The 21708-nt window shown below is 41.3% G+C and overlaps 1 protein-coding gene across 3 annotated transcripts in view; it reads right to left on the bottom strand.

Annotated features, from left to right (window-relative positions):
- SRSF4 (serine/arginine-rich splicing factor 4) overlaps nucleotides 1-21708 on the bottom strand; it is a 30865-nt gene that overhangs the window by 3534 nt on the left and 5623 nt on the right. For all 3 annotated transcript variants that reach the window (XM_011955503.1, XM_011955502.1, XM_011955504.1), the window contains exons 2-4: nucleotides 6569-6711; nucleotides 5567-5679; nucleotides 1219-1433 (exon numbers count right to left, since the gene is read on the bottom strand). In XM_011955503.1, the coding sequence (XP_011810893.1) occupies nucleotides 1219-1433; nucleotides 5567-5679; nucleotides 6569-6711 (471 nt within the window). The remainder of the gene's footprint in view (nucleotides 1-1218; nucleotides 1434-5566; nucleotides 5680-6568; nucleotides 6712-21708) is intronic.

The raw sequence follows: 21708 nt of genomic DNA, 5'->3' as shown, positions 1-21708 counted from the left end.
CGAAACTCCGTCTCAAAGTAAAAAAAAAAGGCATTTTCTTCTGCTCACCATCTCTGTCTTATCCATCAGGGCTCCGTTCCCGTTCTATAGCATGTCTTTAGGGCAGCTGTTGCCAGCTCTTCAGACTAGTTGTGCTGTGTGCATGTCCTTGTCACAATGGCATGGTTTATTCAATACTCATCTTCCACACTAGACTGAGTTTCAGGGGGGCAAGGACCATATTTGTCTTTTTTTTTTTGAGACGGAGTCTCTCTCTGTCGCCCAGGCTGGAGTGCAGTGGCATGATCTCTGTTCACTGCAACCCTTGCCTCCCGGATTCGGGTTTGAGCGATTCTCCTACCTCAGCCTCCCTAGTAGCTGGGACCACAGGCGTGTGCCACCACGCCTGCTTAATTCTTTTTACTTTTGTATTTTTAGTAGAGATGGAGTTTTACCACATTGGCCAGACTGGTCTTGAACTCCTGACCTCAGGTGATCCACTCGCCTTGGCCTCCCAAACTGCTGGGATTACAGGCGTGAGCCACTGCGTCTGGCCATTTGTCTTCTTTATAATGCCTTTCCAATGCTTAGCCCAGTGCCTGGCCTGTTCAGGTGCTAAATAAGACAAAGTTTCCATGTGTGCCCTCAACCAAGGTAGTAGGATCTAGGGATCCCAAGAAATGTGAAAGGAGGCCTCTGATTTCCCTTTTTGTTTTTTTTTTTTTTTTTTTTTTTTTGAGACGGAGTCTCACTCTGTCGCCCAGGCTGGAGTGCAGTGGCGCGATCTTGGCTCACTGCAACCTCTGCCTCCCAGGTTCAAGCAATTCTCCTGCCTCAGCCTCCCAAGTAGCTGGGAATACAGGCATGCACCACCACGCCTGGCTAATTTTTTTGTATTTTTTAGTAGAGACGGGGGTTTCTCCATGTTGAGGCTGGTCTCGAACTCCTGACATCAGGTGATCCACCCACCTTGGCCTCCCAAAGTGCTGAGATTACAGGCGTGAGCCACCACGCCCGACAAGGCCTCTGATTTCTGAGAGAAGGGACTTTACTTCTATTTGTACTCATGACCTAAGAGTTCAAGAGTTTTACAAATAAATATTCAGTTCAAAATTCTAAGTTATTGAACCAGATGGAATCATGTTATTAAGAACTCAACAGGAATATGTAAATAAATTATCTATGTGCTCAATAATGAATTTATGGTGAGCTACAATACACAAAAGACATCAACAGTACCTTGAATGACTCCGGCTTCTGGAGTAGGACCGGCGTCGTCTGGATCCTGGCTTGTCTTCAACTAATCTGATTTTTCTGCCATTGACTTCAGTTCCATCCAACTTCTCCAAAGCTCTTTTCATATCAGAATAAGATACAAATTCAATCACCCCTTCATTTTTGCGTCCCTTGTGAGCATCTGCATAAGTCACTTCTCCTGCCTGACGCATATAATCCTGAAAAAAAAAAAAAGCGTGACTATATTATGTTTTGCTAAAATATCGAATGCAATGATCTGAGTGAACTTTTCTTTTCTTAAGAAATGCCAGCGTTCCACAGAATAGTTTACTGTTAAATATATTCATCTACCCACCAATCATGTACTGAGGTTCTTTAAAGCACCAGCCATATTAGGTGGGTGGGAGAGACAATAAATACACATTAAATTATTCCTTTAAATAAAGTTTTGGGGCTAAATGTGGTGGCTCATGCCTGTAATCCCAGCACTTTGACAGGCTGAGGCAGAGGATTGCTTGATTCCAGGAATTCGAGACCACCCTTGGCAACACGGAAGACCCCATCTCTATAAAAATTTAAAAAATTAGTCAGGTGTGGTGGCACATGCCTGTAGTCCCAGCTACCCAGTAGGCTGAGATGGAAGGATCATCTGAACCCAGGCAGGTTGAGGCTGCAGTGAGCCGTGATCGTGCCACTGCACTACAGCCTGGGGTAAAGAGCAAGACACTGCCTCAAAACAAAAAAATAAGGACCGGTGCAATGGCTCACACCTGTAATCCCAGCACTTTGGGAGGCCAAGGTGGGCAGATCCCTGAGGTCAGGAGTTCAAGACCAGCCTGGCAACTTGGTGAAACCCTGTCTCTACTAAAAATACAAAAATCAACCAGGCGTGGTGGCAGGCGCTTGTAATCCCAGCTACTTGGGAGGCTGAGGCAGGAGAATCGCTTGAACCCAGGAGGTGGAAGTTGCAGTGAGCAAGATCATGCCACTGCACTCTAGCCCAGGCAGAGCAAGACTTCATCTCAAAAAAAAAAAAAAAAATTTATTTTTTAAACTACTAATATCCCCTAATTTGTTTTCTTTTTGTATTTCCTTGATAAATAGCTAACATACATTGTGCCAGAAACTATTCTAGGCTTTTTATATATAAAATTCACTAAATTATCTCAATAACCTTGAGTAGAAATTAATATTAACTCCATTTTATAGTTGAGGAATATGAGGCATAAGACGTTAAGTAACCTGCTAAGGGTAACGTAAGTGACCTTAGTGGCAGAGCCAGGATTCTATCTAGGCTGGCCAGCTTGAGAGCTAGGAAATCTGCTCAATTATCTGTTACTCTCATTTCCTGAGAATGGAACTCCCTGAAGGTACAGACGTGTAGAGCCAACCAAGGGTGATAACTGTGGGGGACCAGCCTCAATACCACCCATAGGACAGCCAAAGTCTGGGGGCAATGAAGGAATGAGAAGAGAGAGGTTAAGACTGCATAAAGAGTGGGGGCCAGGTGGCCAACTGCAAAATGAAGGCTGCAAAAGGCTCAGAGTTCTGGTCTCCACACTATTTATTGAGTACAATCACTTAGATCTAAGAAGCCGACGTTTAGGGCAAAACGGTGAAAGGGAGGCAGTGTGTCATACGCATAATCTATAGCAGCGGCGGTTTAAATGAATCTCCTTTGTGCTCAAACAGCGTATCTTTAACTTATCAGAGTAGCTGGTGGGAGCGGGCTTAACTAGGAGGCTGCATGTCTGGCCACATTCCAATGCTTCAAAGGAGTGTCTTTCTCCTTGAACACAGTGTTTATGGGTAAGAGAGCAAGTCTTGTTCAGAGCTTGGGAACATAATGGCGATAAGGCTTTCCTCCTCCCACAAGAGGCCTCTTGTGGCTTTGCACAACTTATTGTCCCATATTTTTATGGCCAGTTTATACAGGCACCCCAGAAGCCTTTCCCCCAACAGTGACTAGGCTCTGTTTTAACAAAAAAATTAAGAGGTTTTCTATGAAGTTAATTTACTATTACATTTAGTGACACCACATGACGAGTTAGCATTCTACTGATGAAGAGAGTAGCTTTCCAGTTTCTATCCATGATGTTCAATCCCTAACTCTCAGAATACTGGAGTCATTCCTTCAGCAAGCAGAATCGTGCTGGCAGACATTCAGTAAAGGTCTACTATGGTGCTGACAATAAGCATGATGCACCTGAAAAAACGGGGAGTTAAGAGTCCTGGTTCCAGCTCTTCTGCATCTGTTACTTGAAGGTTGCTGGGATTAAATTTTAAAAAGGGGGGGAAAAATAGAAGTGCTTTAAATTAAAACTGTACAAATGTAAAGGATTCCTAACTATTCTTTCCTGAACCTAAATACACTCACTCATTTTGCTAGAGATGACATGTTTAAATATGGCCAAAAAAAGCAAGAAGGGAGACAAAACAACACCTGTTTCATGCATCCTCCTAAGACCATTCAGATTATGATACTGCTCAGTAAATTTTTCTTCCCTATTGAGATTAAAAACACTGTTGTCAATAAATGGGTCCGGATGTGGTAGCTCACGCCTGTAATCCCAGCACTTTGGGAGGCCAAGGCAGGTGGATCACTTGTGGTCAGGAGCTCAAGACCAGCCTGGCCAACATGGCGAAACCCGGTCTCTACTAAAATACAAAAATTAGCTGGGCATGGTGGCATGCGCCTGTAATTCCAGTTACTTGGGAGGCTGAGGTAGGAGAACTACTTGAACCCTAGGCAGAGGTTGCAGTGAGCTGAGATGGGGCCACTGCACTCCAGCCTAGGTGAAACGGTGAGACTCTGTCTAAAAAATAATAATTAAAAAAAGCTGGAATCACTACACTGGATGGCCAACATTAGCAGTGAATCTTAATTTTTGACACCAAAACTCTTTCAGGACAAATATTCCATCAAAAACCTTATGAAAGAACATGGGTCAGACTGTCAATTTCACCAGTAAGGATACACATTGAAGCTGATGTGAATTTGCATATTACAGCAAATGCTGCAGTAAACACTGGTGGTTTCAACCATTTTACTGACTGGTGAGTAGCTATAGTGGCATCTTCCTATAACTTTTTTTTTTTTTTTTTTTTTTGAGACGGAGTCTTGCTCTGTCGCCCAGGCTGGAGTGCAGTGGCCGGATCTCAGCTCACTGCAAGCTCCGCCTCCCGGGTTTACGCCATTCTCCTGCCTCAGCCTCCCGAGTAGCTGGGACTACAGGCGCCCGCCACCTCGCCCGGCTAGTTTTTTGTATTTTTTAGTAGAGACGGGGTTTCACCGTGTTAGCCAGGATGGTCTTGATCTCCTGACCTCGTGATCCGCCCGTCTCGGCCTCCCAAAGTGTTGGGATTACAGGCTTGAGCCACCGTGCCCAGCCAACTTTTTTTTTTTTGAGACAGAGTCCTGCTCTATTGCCCAGGCTGTAGTGCAGTGGCACGATCTTGGCTCACTACAACCTCTACCTCCCAGGTTCAAGCAATTCTCCTGCCTTAGCCTCCCGAGTAGCTGGGACTACAGGTGCCCAGCCTACCACCATGCCTGGCTAATTTTTTTATCTTTTTAAGTAGAGACGGGGTTGCAAACATTCTTTACAGAGGGAAATTTCACATAACACATTTGGGCCAAGTTTCTGTCATGTCAGCAGTTGGCGAGGCTGAGGCTGGAGGATCACTTGAGGTCAGGAGTTGGAGACCAGTCTAGGTAACACAGTGACAACCAATCTCTGAGCCATGATCGTGCCTCTGCACTCCAGCCTGGGCAACAGAGTGAGACTGTCTCACAACAAAATCAGGCTGGGTGCGGTGGCTCCCATCTGTAATCCCAGCACTTTGGGAGCCTGAGGCGGGTGGATCACAAGGTCAGGAGTTCAAGACCAGCCCGGCCAAGATGGTGAAACCTCGTCTCTACTAAAAATACAAAAAAAATTAGCCGGACGTGGTGGGTGGCGGGTGCCAGTTATCCCAGCTACTCCAGAAGCTGAGATGGAGAACTGCTTGAACCCAGGAGACGGAGGTTGCAGTGAGCCGAGAAGGCACCACTGCACTCTAGCCTGGGCAACACAGTGAGACTCCGTCTCGAACAAAACAAACAAAAAACAAAACAAAACCAAACAAACTCACAGATGTGTCCTTAGAATGATGGTCCCACAATGTTCAGTAGAAGTGCAATTCTGATATATTTTGTACTCATATGGAACCTTTAATTACTTCCAGCTCTGTGCAGGCTTTCACACATATAACATTGTATTTTGGGTATGCCTAGGCCTGCACAAATTTACCTGTTTCCCAACTTTAACTCCTGCCCAACCTTACCCCAAAAGGTTAATGGGGCCCAAACCTTTAGGTCTTGCCAGCTGCACCGACTTGACAAATTCTCCACAATAAGTCTGTACTCTGTGCGAGTAGGAGGGCCATATTTATCTCGGCCACTTCTTCTATAACCATAACCACCTTTGGAAGGTTCAAATAAATAAGATTATTTCAGTGGAGGAAAAGGAAAAAAAATGACACAGCACACACCCCCCCTTAAATATATTATTTACCCCCACCCCAAACAATAGCACGTTTTAACTCTATTCCCATCCTTAATTCTAAAATAGATTTTTAAAGAAGCAATCAGCTAAATATAAACATTTAATTTAAAAAGTTGTAAGTATACATATTCATTAATATTTATATTTAAGATTAACATGCATAAATTAAAAACTATTAACAATTTCACAATTTAGAAATAAGTAACCAAATTACTAATCAGTTACTGGTGTTACTCACAGTGATTAAAAATTTTGTGAATATTTTATATGAAAAAAAAAAAGATTTTCAGGCACCTATTTCAGTTTAATCTCATCTGTGTCTAACCCTTGGGATCCTCACCACCCAGGTCTAATGGGGAAAGGTTGCGGTCGTCACATGGCTTCCTGTTTTTGGTCAGCCAAGGGCCACAATGGTTCAAAGAGCCACGCATGGAAAGGTAACCCAAGGTCAGCAAATGGAACAGGCAGTCATCTTAGCCTCAAAGGATTCTTTTAATTAAAACATTGAGGTCTTTGTTAAATCTATGTTAAACAATTGCATTACAGAGAAAAAAAAAACAACACAAACACACATCATTAAACATATTTATAAAGTATTACAAACAAGAAATTGTCATTAATTTAATTAAAATTAAACATGATCAAAGGCTTATTTGTAATTCTACATTTTTTAAAAAAGACACATAATTTATAAAATAGCTTAAACATCAATACATTTAAATGCAATATCAATTAATTACTTTAAATAATTAGCATTTGATAATAAAAGCACGTTACTGATACAAGTATGCCCTTTGAATGCTTACTGCGTCCAGAACCGTAACTGCCATCTCGCCGTGGGCCGCGGGCATGCTCAACAATTACTCGCTCACCACAAAGGTCTTTGCCGTTCAGTTCATAAACAGCATCATCTGCATCACGCAGATCATCAAACTCCACAAAACCATATCTAGAAGAGAGCAAAGAAAATACTGGTTGGTACCATTTTGACATCCAGCTTTACTAACATTAAAGAGAAAGCAATGAGGTTCATGCTTAGCAAAGGTTAGGTGGATTTTGCAAACTAAGGATCAGCTTTGTCTTCTCTTTAGGTGAAATCACTTTGCTTTGTGCCAACAGGCACTGCAAGAGGTAGGGAGACTTCTCAGAGTAGACTCCTATCTTTCTAGGAGGAGGCTGGCTACACACACAGGACACTTCTTATGTTTCCCAAGTAGTTGGTGGCAACTGCAAAGACAGGGATGCTTGGTATAAGAATCCAAAATATATAATGCTACAAGATACATAACGCTCTTTCAAACACCACATACAACTCATCTTTTTTAGCTTTAAAAGTGGTATCTTAGAGAACAATTAGACCTATATTCAGGCACTGTGTAATAACTGTTAAATCATGTGAAAGAAAAAAACTTTTTTTTAAGGTTCCTGTTACTCTACGTAAAACACATCTGTCACATGTGATTATCAGTGAAAAAAAGACTGGAGCTATTTACTTCCCTGTGAGATTCCAAATTCATTTCCATGAAGTTTTAGAATAGGTTGGAATTCTCTGAAATCTGTATACACCTCGTGCAAACGTCTTTAAATGGTATTGCTATATCTTTTCCAGCCAAGAGGTTTGGTGGCTTAACATATATCCAAAAGAATCCCCCCATCCTATTAATACCTATTAAAGAGTACAATTTATATAACTAAAGTGCAAAATTTGAAAGATACTTATAAGCAAGATTATACAAATGCCCTGTAAATTATGTTTTCATAAAATATTTAGTTTGGTCTGACACAGCTGTGAAAAGTCCAGCTTTGTGACCACTGCCTATATTTAAAAACCAAAACCATCTTATTGATCATAACTAACCAGAAAGGAAAGTTACAAGCAATTTATTTAAACTCTAATAAGGCTGTGTGTACACGGGGACACACTGACTAATGTTCCTCTGCATTTAAACACACTGACACTACAAACAGGTTACAGGACTTGTCAGAGGATCACCCAGCCTGCTAACAAAAAATGATTCCACTTTACTTATTTATTTATTTATTTTATTTTTTGACACGGAGTCTCACTATTGCCCAGGCTGGAGCGTAGTGGCGTGATCTAGGCTCACTGCAACCTCCACCTCCTGGGTACAAGCGGTTCTCCTGGCTCAGCCTCCCAACTAGCTGGGATTACAGGCGCACGCCACCACGCCTGGCTAATTTTTGTATTTTTAGCAGAGACAGGGTTTTGTCATGTTGGCCAAGCTGGTCTCAAAACCTCAGGTGAGTCGCCCACCTGGGCCTCCCAAAGTGCTAGGATTACAGGCGTGAGCCACTGCGCCCAGCCTCCAGTTTCTTTAGAATGTAATGCCGTACTCAGTTACATGTTAAATAAGTAAGAACTCAGAACTGCGAAATTTTTCCTTTACTATAGAGTTTCTTTCATACAAGTCTCTCAAGGTGACAATGTGCTAGGTTACAATGTGTAGGTAACAACGCTGGAGGTTCTTTATGTTGAAATGTCTGCCTGGCACTGAATGTCAACTCCATTAAAAAAATGTAATAGAGACACACCCAGTTATTTAACAGGAAGTGTCTTGCAGTAACACAATTCAGAAGCCACCTGGCTCAATTTATGGGCTGTGAAGTCTCTAAAACATACTTTCACGCTTCCATAGGCTAGAATTGCTGAGCAGCTTAATAAGAAGGATTTTGAATATGCTGTTATCTTAGACAAGGCAAGTAAAGCCTCTCCAAATCACTGACTTACTATGTACAAAAGTGCTTTAACAGTGACTAAAAACCTATAATAGATAATATAATGTAGCTGCTTTTTCCTTTCTTAGATAGAATGGATCATTAGGAACACTACATTATTTTCAGAGAAAATTTTTCTTTTAAGGCAAATAAAAAAAACAACTCAACTATTTTCTACTTTGGTTTATCTCTAGATGGATTCAAAACAGTAACAATAACAAAAGTGCCCTCCTGAATTTAATTGTCAAGACTGCTCTGTCCCAAGTCTGCTCTATCCACAGCATCACTGCTTTTGGCAGCATGTGAGAGCCTGACGCCATGCAGAGGGAGGAGGGACATTCGGCCTGGGCATGAAGGAATGGCCTCCACTCCCTTCGAGTCACACTCTGGCTTGGCACTGTTCAATGACCAGGACTGATCTAATGTGATCTTAGAAGGACACCACAGAATCCTGAGGATTAAACAAACCACAGGAAAATCACCAACTGTTTTCCTTAAAATAGTTAAGGGTTACAACTACTGGGCAGAGTGGGCGGTCACAGAATGCAACATCCTTAAGCTCTGCAGGTCAACTGAAACAGAAAGCCCAGTGGCTGCTGATGGCAAGTGATGCTTCTGTCAGACCTATGTGGTCATACATTCTGCCAGACTCAAAGATCACCCTGTTCCAAGGCTCATATGCAGAACTTATCCTGACCTTTCAGAGAAAGCAGTGACAATCTGTTCAGTGGAGGCAGGATAATTTAAAAATAAAAATTAATGTTAAGACAGATAAATCTTTCTTTGCAAGCTGAGAATGAAGCAAGGCATATCTTGCCAATACAAATTCCTTGAGTTACAGGGACAATTGGTAATGTTACAGAAAAATTCCTACAAGCCTTCCTTCCCCAGTATTTACTTCTAAAAAGTTCCAACAAGTGGGTCACTTGGTAAGCCTGTTTTGGGGGTATCCAAAACATTTATTAAATTAGCTGACTTGAGATTAAATTTATTTTACAGAAAAATTTTGGCTACTATTCTGTGAAAAAAATCTATTTGAAACATATCAAAGTTCAGTTCAAGGATCAAATCAGGCACCTGACTGTCACTTCTCTCTGCTGAGTGGGTCTGGAAGATTAAAACAAACATCTTCCCATACAACAAACCATACCTGATAGGGACTCTTGTTCTGAGAATAAAGCAAAGAGCAGATCAGTGTGGTTGTTTCTACTAAATCTGCTTTACTTGAAGAATGACTTAATTTCATTCAATAAATAGAGTGAATAAGATAGAAATAAATTAAGACAGGAAGACTAGATAATAAAATGTTACCTAACTCTGACTAAACAATCTCTCTATATTAAGCAATGGTATCATAGCTAATATTCATAGCACCCTTCAACTAGGTACTATTATTTCTGTTTTACACATGAAAAAACCGAGGCACAGAGTATTAAATAACTTGCATTAAAAAACCCCGCCGAGCTGGCATTCAAACCTGTGGTTTGACACCAGGGCTGAAACTCCCTAACTATTAAGACTGAAGCAGCAAGAACTGGCCTGGGTTCTAGTCTTGGTTCTGCTATAAACTTTGAACAGCAAATTTAAATCATTTTATTTCTTTGGGGTCTTAGTTTATTCATGAAATGAGGGAGCTACTGCATATCTCCAAGGCTATAACTAACATCAAAAGTATGACAGGTTAAGTGTTAAAATTAGTGCTCCTCTGGTTTAACAATGGAGATGGGGTTTCAATATGTTATCCAGGCTGGACTTGAACTCCTGGGATCAACGGATCCTGCGGCTTCAGCCTCCCAAGTAGCTGGGATTATAGGCACATGCCACTGTGATGGGCTTCAAAAATGGAAAATTTAAACTCTAAAATTTGACATGCCTGGACTAGGATGGTACCACTAGACACCAACAGGTGAAAAGGGATAAATTTTTATCGTCTAAAATACCTTTTATGTATAGGTCCCAATTTTAGCTTAAGCACTTCAACTGTTCCTGAATTAATTAGTGCCTTCGACAAAGTAAAGCTCTTCCTGGTAACTAACACTAGAGTCTTTTAAAGCCAAGCTTAACACTCCCTTTGTGCTTTGCGGCAAGTAATGTGAAACAAATCTGTCTCAGAAAGGAATCTCCTTTTGAATCCTGTCAGAGTAAAAAGGAATATAAAATACATACATGCATGTATACATACTATTATATGTATGTATGTGTGTACATATATGTACATACATCTTTGGTGTGACTTGTGAGTAAGCCTCACAGAACAACCCAAGAGATAAATTACTCTAATTCTAACAGCAGAAATCCTTCCTCTTCTGCTCTATTAAAAACAAATAACATCTTTCAATAATTCATAGGATGCAGGAATTTAGAAGAATCTAAGACAAATGCAAAAACCCCTCCACAGCATGGATTGACAGAAACACAAAGAGCCCTGCAATACACTTCCAATCTTCCTCCCCTATGCATATGAAAGAATAAAAACCATGACATCACTATTCAATATACAACACCCTTCAAGTAAGAGAAGAAACTCCTTTCTTCAATGTTTCTCTGCAATAGGTTGAGTATTCTGAATCTGAAAATCCAAAATCTGAAATGCTCTAAAATCCGAAACTTTCTGAGCAGCAAGATGCTCAAATTCGCTCACCAGAACATTTTGGATTTTCAGTTTTAGGAATGCTCAACCATGAAGTACAATACAAACATTCCCAAATCCAAAAAAAAATCTGAAATCCAAAATTCATCTGATCCCAAGCACTGTGTTGTCTTTACCAAAACTATTTTCCTCTGGTCACATTCTATCCTGACAAACCTAGTCAAAAGAATGAGGGGAAGTTACTGTCATTTTCCCTCTAAAAAAGGCAGGCACCATAATTTTTACCAAGTATGGACAGGTATCTGGATACCACAAACAAAAGCCACACTGAATTACATGGGCTGCTCTAAACTTTAGTCCATTCTTATCCCATTGCCAATGCACTCATCTTCCTCATTCAACAGCTGATGTACTGCTCAGGTTATCAGTCAGAATTCTGAAAAGGCAGAACTGGAATGACATATTTTTAAAACTAAGGTACTCTAAGACTTCAAATTTAGAAACGTTAACCACACTTCTTCAGGCAAGAATTATCATCTGAGTTTGTATCCTTGCTAAATATGCTTTCTCTGATCCTAACAGCCTATACCAATGGTCCCAAACACCATCAAGTCTGCCCTTTGCTCTGTCATGTTCTACTGAAGAGGATTTATCTCAACCCTTTTCAGAACAGCTTAGGGTCACTTTTGTCTTCCAAACATCTTCACTGAACAGGGAGACAAAGTCCTGTCTGCAATCTGATGCCCATGACTTGCTCTGGAAACAGGCTGATCAATGGCTAACTGGGCAAGGCATGACTAAGGGGGTGCTCAATACCAGAAACTGCTAGGGAGTGGGTATGAGGAGCAGGGGAAAGCAAGCCTCCATGCGTGTGACCGCGGTCACCCACCAACACTGCTTACCGAGGGGCATGCCTTGGATGGTCTCTCTATAAGAAAATATGCCCCTTTCCACGGTGGATCTCTGCTCACCTTTGTCCTAAAACTGTGCCACATGCTTTTCTTTGTATGTGGACATGACAGTCCTCAGCCAACCATCAGCAGGATGTGAGTTTTGTTTTCACAATGTGGTGAGCCATTCCCACATTCACTCATTTTCCTTGTAAGAACCGAACCTCTCCATGGCTGGTCAGGATTAGGGATGTTGCTGTAGCCAAGGAAAAATTTTCATCTGTTGAAGTTAACCCATGGGGTGGCTTGAACCCTCAATCTAGAGTTAGTAGCACTGTACTTTAAGGGTAAAGCCCTCAAATCTACCCTGAAAGAAATGGCATTCAGTGAACAGGAATCAAACAGCTTTCTTTCAAAGCACTGAGTGATGTCCTATGCTTCAGCCAACTTGGTCTTATGAGGTAAAAAGTTAGGACACACTGATAGGACAGTACTAAAAAATGGCAATTCTTGCTGTCTGCAAAAAGTGCTTGGCCAACTGTAGAAAGACACTTCTGCAACCAACTCTAGTGCTCAGAAGAGGACAACTCAGAGAAAAGCTTGTGAATGAGAACAGTGTAACTGCCCCGATTCCAAAGGTCTGCAACATTCCAGGGAACCAGCGTTCAGGCCCTCACAGAAGAATTAACCAATGTCACATTTACTGCTTAGGATCAGTAATTAGGGTTGCAATTTGATTTTCCTGGCAACAGAGGGCTGTTTACAACCCACAACTAAAAGCTGCTACCACATGAAATGGGTTCCTGAGATCCTTTCCTTTCTTGAGACAGGAAGGAGGCTGCTCTGGGCATCGTGGCCTCTCTTTCTTTAGTCTCAGAGGAGGGAGGGCCATCAAGGCCACCTGGAGGAGGTGGATGACTTACCCGTGCTCACTGAGTGGCAGAGCTGGGGTGCGACTTCAGGGCTCACCATTACCCAGTCTGGGACTCTTTTCACGTCGGCAAACTGGCAGTTCCCGCACACCAAGGGCTCTCTGATTAGAGCTAGTGTGGATTCCTGGTCTGCAAACGTTGGCCACAGCTCAGTCTGCACTTGATCTTTCCCCACCTTCAAAGAAGAAAACCTACCTCATGATGTCTCTCTTCCAGATCCCTTGACCATCTAATTTGCTCCCAACACCTTTGTAATCACTTCTGACTATACCTTATTGGTTGGTTACCCACTGGGTCTACTGCCAAATTCTGCAGTTTTCTCATCTGCTGGGCCTTCAAGGCTGTCTCTACCATTTGGATTAATTTATATAATTCTAGGCTAGAGCTATTTTTACTTAGTCAACTTGTCTTTTGTATTGTATCAGGAAAAGTCTGCTGCTAAATCATTTTTTTGTTTAGAAGCCTATAATGACTCCTAAGTATCTTTATGTCACTCTCTAAACCTGGAACACCTTGACTACACAAGTTGTATTATACCAATCTTCTTCCATAAGCTTGAGAATTACCTCTTTCATGAAGCCTCACAAAACGTGCCTATTCCAATTATTTTAGGACTTTCTTTAGCTTTAGCACTTCTATTCAATTTTATGTTTTTTTGTTTCTGTTTTCTTTGAGAAGGAGTCTCGCTTTGTCGCCCAGGCTGGAGTGCAATGGTGTGATCTCGGCTCACTGCAACCTCCGCCACCCGGGTTCAAGCAGTTCTCCCGCGTCAGCCTCCTGAATAGCTGGGATTACAGGCGCATGCCACCACACCCAGCTAATTCTTATATTTTTAGTAGAGATGGGGTTTCACCATGTTGGTCAGGCTTGTCTCGAACTCCTGACCTCGTGATCCAGCTGTCTCAGCCTTCCAAAGTGCTGGGATTACAGGAGTGAGCCACTGCACCCAGTCATGTTTCTGTAGTTTAAGCCTTGTTTTTGTCTTTGTGCTTACCTTCTCTTTTGATTATGACCTCTTCACTAAGAACAACAAAGGCTAGTATCTGTTGGCTACTTATTTAGCACAGTGCCTGGAACAGTAAATAATTTATCCATAATATTTCATTCATTCATATATCAAATTTGAAGAATGTATTATTATTCTTCCCATTTTACAATGAGAAACTGAGGCTTGGAGAGGCTAAGCAACTTGCTCATTGTCAAGGAGCTCATGAGCGGAGGAGCTAGATTTGAACCCAGACCCATGACTCTAAAAACCCCAGCTCTAAACCACAAGTTTCTACTTCCTTTTTTCTTTTTTTAAACATAGTCTCACCTTGTCGCCCAGGCTGGAGCGCAGCGGTGTGATCTCCGCTCACTGCAACCTCTGACTCTGGGCTCAAGCAATTCTTGTACCTCAGCCTTCAGCGTGGCTGGGACTACAGGTGTGCACCACCATGCCCGGATAATTTTTGTACTTTTTTTTTTTTTTTTTAGGAGAGACAGGATTTCACCATGTTGCCCAGGGTGGTCTCGAACTCCTGAGCTCAGGCAATCCACCTGCCTCAGCCTCCCAAAGTGCCAGAATTACAGGCGTGAGCCACCATGCCCGGCTTTCTACTGTATTTTAAAGGCAGATGCTTCTCTCCCAGTCCTGTGTACAATCTTTTTTCATTCAACAAATGCTGCTGCTTGACTTAATGATACTCTAACCTCAGATAAGTCAGGCTGTAGTAAAGGTTTTTGATATAATGGGATAAAGTCTCTAGAGAAAATAGAAATTGACCTTGGGGCAGGGTGAAGCACCTCTAAGCTGGGGGTATGTGACAACCAGGTTACTTTCACTCGTCTTTTGGTTCCCATTAGCCAGTGTCAGCCATCTGGTCCTTCCGAAAACATGTGTGGGTTCAGAACATAACAGACTAGAAGAATAGAGGAAAAATAAGATTATTCTGTGCAATCCCCATTCTGGAGGTCCCATATCAACCCCCGGAGTCTGTCTTTGGTTCTAAGGCTCAGCAAAAATTAGACTAGCATAAAGAAGATGAAGACTTGGACCTAGACATGGTGGATGTGAATGAATATTGGCAATATCATGTGTTTAGGAATGTATTTAATTAGTTTTGCAAGAAATGGTGACTCGAACCAAAAAATGTAAGTATGAATGGTAGGGGGGAAATGGGCCAGAAATCAAAGAATACTAGAAAGTTTACAGACTTTCAACTATACAAAGATTAAAGCAGCAACCAGGAAAGTACTATGCAGATGATAAACATCTAAGATGCTGTGATTTAATTTTCATTAACTACAAACTATTATTAACATGCAGCCCACTAGGCCTCTTCTTCAAATTTCTTTGTAATAACTACTCCTATTTTTGAAAATTTTACAATGTATAAAGCATTATGCTAAGTGCTTTATACACATTATATCCATTTAATTTTCACAACTCTGAGGTTTACTGTCATCTGACAGATCAAGAAACTAACTTAGAAGAGTTGAGTAACTTCCAAAGCTACCCCAAAGACCTGGGATTCTTCACATCCAGGTAACCTAAAACCTGCATTCTACCACCACGTTCTAACCGCCTTCTATACACCAATGAAAAGAAGTGGTCCATAAAACCAGAGTTGGAGAAACGCAAGCTCTTGCACAGAAAATGTTTCATCAAATTATGTGCTGTAGCGTGGAAGACAAATGCCCACAGGAATATAAGCATCTCATGAGAAAGAGTAAGTGGCAAGAAAACACCATTTCTACATGTGATGTGTGCTAATACCAGTAAGGTGTGAACATTTATTCTCTGTAAGTGGAACCAAACCCATATGCTATCAAAATTTTAATACTAGTCTAGGAAAATAGAAAAAGATAACAAATCATTAAGAAACTTATATCTTGACAATGAGAACACAAATATATCACTGGGAAAATTAAACTCATGATCCTTTCTCATAAAGTAAACCAACTGCTGAAAAAAAGTCTCTAATGATGAAATAACCAAACTCAAGTCCACATTGCAGATAACAACCCATCTCTAACAGAAAACATATTCACATAGTGGGTTGAGAAAAATAGAACAATCATTATCCTAAACACCAAACAGTAAAACTAAATCCTCCCAGAATGAGAGGTAGAGAGGAATCCGTATCAAATATGAATTTAGTCTTACTGTGTAACTGCTCTATGAGCCTATTTGCCAACTTTGTTTTAGCTATCCAAAACTTTCAAAAATGAACTAAGTCAGCTAAGGTATTTCACTTTTACACTGCAAATAGTTTGTAGATCAAACTATCATTACCCCCTGCAATCATAACTGAACTTACTTTTTTGATATTTTAAAGTCAACATGGCTTTCCTGAAAGGGAGGGCAGATACAATCATCTGCATCCATTTCAATTTTCTGATACTTTTGAACACTAAGGGTAAATGAAATTCAAAGGTTTCAAAAAAGGGGAATCAACTATTCCCTGATGACACACTAAAAGTTCATGGAGACTCAACCACAAATTAAAAACGATTTGAAAAAACTCCAGAGATGAAAGTCACATTACCAATTTAGAATAAAACTCTTGGGATTTAATACAGAATTACCGTGTCTGTTATTCCTACTTAATGAAATAAAGGTTTACACTCTGCAGACAGCACTACCTGATTCCACACAAAAGCTACAAACAAAACCAGTTCATACTTACCTCTTAAACAACACAATGAGCAGGCTGCCAGGTGTTAAAGCTTCATAAAGATGATGCCTCTTGGATCATCTTGGCTGTATGAGGCACCATGTCCCTCATAATCGCCCCTGGTCCCTGGGCTGGAGTCTGTTTCTTCATTTTCATTTTTGGTTTTAAAGATGCCACTCCCTATGCTTTTATTAATTAGTGGATGCCGCTAATATTTTAATGAATTTTTCAAATTCTTTTAAAATGGATGAATCAATAGCTTCATTTCAATTACATGAAAACCTTTCCAAGTCCATGCTTCTGGTCTGTGGTTCCTGACTCCCTTGCCTGAGCCTCCTGCTCTGCCCTCTTCTTTCCTGAAGGCTGAATTCAAACCTCCCTCTTTCAGACTTCCTCTTCTCTCTAGGTCTTGGGGGTCTTTGTTCATGAAGGTCCCCTTTCTGGCATAAAAGCCTAAACCCATGGTTGGGGACCTGGGAGAAATAAAGTGCCTTTCAAGTGTTTCTTCAGGCTTTATGTGCAGTTCAGAAATCTTTAGCCTGGGAGACTTTCATCTCAACACACAGAAAAGTAAAACATTTTCTCAAACTTTGGGCATACCAATTCAGAGCATAATCTAATCCCTCAACTTCAGGATACTCCAAGACCAGATGACCCTAGGAATGACAACAGGGCAGAGAACATTTACTTGTACAAATCCTTCCTCAGCCAACCACAATAAAGCTGATACCACCTTACAGCTTTTCAAAGAGTAGCCTGAGGAGAAGAATCACTAACAGTCTCTAACTAAGGACAACATCATAAAAAATACCATCTGTCTCACTTTTGGCAGTAACTTGTCAGCTTGCTGGAAGCCTCTACAGAGACTAAAGGCTGAACAAGCCAGGAAACCTGACCTACCCTCTCACCCTTGAAGGCAAGTCCTCAAAGGACAGGACTAAAGGAAATAGCATGAGGGAAGCTTTGAATGCCAATGCCCACATATATCTAATATGTGAATTTTAAAAATCTTCTATTTCTGGAGTTGTCAATAACTCATTTTGTAACCTTGGGCCAGTCACCTTATCACCCCATGCCTCAGTTTTCCCATCAGTACAAACTACGAACAACACTTGTTTATAAAGTGCTTTGATATACTCAGTTGAAAAATAAATCATACAAATGCATTAATATTTTTAAAGTTTTAAGATTTCAGTGTTAGCTTACAAATTTGTAAGTATCACCCCAATGGTATTCTCTTAGATGCCTGGAGCACCTTTCTTCTGAGGAGCTCAAAGTACAATTTGAGGTTCTGGGTACCTGGAAGCATAAAAAACACTAGAAACCCAAACCACATTTTATTACCCAGTCTATATCCTGTGCCTATCTTTTAAGAAGGGACAAATATTTCACATGGCCCTTAAATTCATACAATACCTCAATGAGAAAGGGAGGAGCTAAACATTATGTTAAACTGAAGAACAGGGGTTTTAAATGACTTAGTCAAATAATTACAAATGATGTTTATTCACACCACAAACTGAAGGGACCAAGGACCAAGGAGTGGAGGTCTTAAACCAAGGCAATTTATGCTAGTAACATTTGGTCAAAAATCTCAATATGGTATTATCTCTTGGCATTGAATTTTCAAAACGACAGAAAAAAATTAAATCCCCCATGTCTTGGGGCGAAAAAGTAATTTACTTTTTTGGGGGTAAATTGACTTCAAAAAGTGACTTTTAATTAAAAAAAAATTTGATCACATTTGTAATAGTTATATTACTAATAAAACAATGATAGCATGCTACTTAATCCATAGTCCGATTTCTCATTCTTTACTATTCATTCAAGAAAAACTTCTTGATTATTTTTCACTCGGTAAATTAGCATTTTTTTATTTTTTATTTTTGAGACAGAGTCTCACTGTCACCCAGGTTGGAGTGCAATGGTGTCATCTCACACTGCAACTTCCGCCTCCCAGGTTCAAGTGATTCTCCTGCCTCAGCCTCCAGAGTAGCTGGGATTGTCCAGCTAATTTTTGTATTTTTAGTAGAGACAGGGTTTCATCATGTTGGTCAGGCTGGTCTTGAACTTCTGACCTCAGATCTGCCCACCTTGGCCTCCTAAAGTGCTGGGATTACAGATGTGAGACACCACGACCCGCCAGCAAGCACAACAGGGATGCTCCATGCTGTTGAGGTGGCTGCCACATGGGCATGCTCATACACTGCTGGTGTTAAGTGTTAACTGGTGCAGCTTTTCTGGAAAGTTATTTGGTTAAATGCACTGAGATACTTGAATATGTTCACTCCTGCTGTGACACATGAATTTTATTTCATAGAATTTGTATGTACTAAGGGATAATAAAAATGCAAACGAAATTTTATGCACATAATACCCATCACAGGGTTACTTATAACAGCAAGAATTAGGAGACCAAAAAAAAAGGGTAGACAATATAAGAGGAATGGTTGGGTAAATCATAATATGGCCATATAATGGATTTTATGAAGTCATTAATAAGGAAGACTTTAATGTAATAGAAAAAAGTACATGAGATAAATTAAGTAAAAAAAGTGTGACACAAAATTGCACATAAGACCTCACCTATCTTAAAAAGATTCTTATGCTTTTCACTTTATGCTTTCATAATATCTAAATGATCTACAATTAACCTATATTTATTCTCTAGTGAGTCAAAAAGTTTTTTTTTTTTTTTTTTTTTGAGATGGAGTCTTGCTCTGTCACCCAGGCTGGAGTGCAGCGGTGCGATCTCCGCTCACTGCAAACTCTGCCTCCCGGGTTCATGTCATTCTCCTGCCTCAATATCCTGAGTAGCTGGGACTAAAGGCGCCTGCCACCACGCCTAGCTAATTTTTTTTGTATTTTTTTAGTAGGGACGGGTGTTTCACTATGTTAGCCAGGATGGTCCCGATCTCCTGGTCTCATGATCCGCCCGCCTCGGCCTCTCAAAGTGCTGGGATTACAGGTATGAGCCACTGTGCCCAGCCCCAAAAGGTTTTTGTTTCTAGCTCTTTTTTTTTTTTTTTTTGGAGATGGAGTCTCATTCTGTTGGAGTGCAATGGTGCAATCTCAGCTCCCAGGTTCTAGCAATTCTCCTGCCTCGGTCTGAGTAGCTGGAATTACAGCATGTGCCACCACACCCAGCTAATTTTTTTTTTTTTCTTGAGATGGAGTCTCGCGCTGTCCCACTGGCTGGAGTGCAGCGGCGCGATCTTGGCTCACTGCAAGCTCCGCCTCCCGGGATCATGCCATTCTCCTGCCTCAGTCTCCTGAGCAGCTGGGACTACAGGCACCAGCCACCACGCCCAGCTAATTTTTTTGTATTTTTAGTAGAGACGGGGCTTCACCATGTTAGCCAGGATGGTCTCGATCTCCTGACCTTGTGATCCTCCTGCCTTGGCCTGCCTCCCAAAGTGCTGGGATTACAAGCGTGAGCCACCACGCCCGGCCTCCAGCTAACTTTTGTATTTTCAGTACAGACAGGGTTTCACCATGCTGGCCAGGCTGGTCTCAAACTCCTGACCTCAAGTGATCTGCCCACCTCAGCTTCCCAAAGTGCTGGGATTACAGGTGTGAGCCACCGCACCTGGTCCAAAAAGTTCTTGAATTTGTTATGCTTGATAGGCTAAATAGACGAGCCTTAAAGACTGTCAGATGATTTCCTCATATATAATTCTAAACATTTTAATTAGAAAAAAATAGTTTAAAAAGTTATAACAAAGGGCACTGTTCAGAAAAGTAGGAACTCTTGTCCAGGTGTGGTGGCTCATGCCTGTAATTTCAGCACTTTGGGAGGATGAGGTGGGTGGATCACCTGAGGTCAGGAGTTCCAGAACACCCTGGCCAACATGGTGAAACCCCATCTCTACTGAAAATACAAAAATTAACGGGCTGTGGTGGCAGGCGTCTGTAATCCCAGCTACTTGAGAGGCTGAGGCAGGAGAACTGCTTGAACCCGGGAAGCAGAGGTTGCAGTGAGCCGAGATCGTGCTACTGCACTGCACTGCAGCTTAGGAGACAGATCGAGACTCCATCTCAAAAAAAAAGAAAAAAAGAAAAATAGGAGCTCTTAAACACAGCAGGTGGAAACACAAATAGTTTACCAAGTAATGGAATAGCTAGCAAAAGCATTAAAACGTGTATATGCTTTGACTCCCAAAGTCTACTTGCAGGAATCTGCCCTAAGGTAAAAAGAAATGTATACAAAAATTCATATAAAAGATATTCAACAGTATTATACATGCATAAAATAGTACAAAAACAAAGATAACCTAAATGCCTTGCAACACGGTTCTAATTATGTCCATTAAATACCACATGTATGAAAGAGTGCTATATAGCCATTAGAAACTAGGTTGTAGGAGAAGACTTAATGACAAAGGAAAAGGATCAGGCCGTTAGGGTGAAACAGGCAAATTATAAAATAACTTATGATTCCAAGTTTGAAAAATAAAAAATAAAAAAAGGAGCGGGGAGAGGCATAAGAAAAGGGAGAGACTGTGCAGGAGGTAGTTTTTTTTTTTTTTTTTTTTTGATGGAGTCTCGCTCCGTCACCAGGCTGGAGTGCAGTGGCCCAAAATTGGCTCATTGCAACCTCCTGTTCAAGCAATTCTGCCTCAGACTCCTCAGTAGCTGGGAGTACAGGCGTACGCCACCATGCCCAGCTAATTTTTGTATTTTTAGAGAGGGGCTTTCACCGTGTTAACCAGGATGGTCTCGATCTCTTGACCTCGTGATCTGCCCGCCTCAGCCTCCCAAAGTGCTGGGATTACAGGCATGAGCCACCGCAACCGGATGGTGGGTTTTCTAATTAAGAAAAAAGGGAGACAGAGTGTGTGTGTGCGCACATGCCCGTACCTGTATGCGAAAAAAAAAACAAAACTAAAAAATCCCACATGCAAAGAGTTTCATCTTCAGACTTTCTTTTCTCGGTCCTTCTCCATATATTATAATAGGCCAGGTGCGGTGGCTCATGCCTGTAATCCCAGCACTTTGCGAGGCGGATCACTTGAGGTCAGGAGTTCAAAACCAGCCTGGCCAACATGGTGAAACCCTGTTTCTACTAATACAAATATTAGCCAGGGGTGGTGGCATGCACCTGTACTCCCAGCTACTTGTGAGGCTCAGGCAGGAGAA

This window comes from Colobus angolensis, unplaced genomic scaffold (genome assembly GCF_000951035.1).
Source record: "Colobus angolensis palliatus isolate OR3802 unplaced genomic scaffold, Cang.pa_1.0 Scaffold4, whole genome shotgun sequence".
NCBI lineage: Eukaryota > Metazoa > Chordata > Mammalia > Primates > Cercopithecidae > Colobus > Colobus angolensis.
This window is presented reverse-complemented; position numbering and strand designations above follow the sequence as displayed.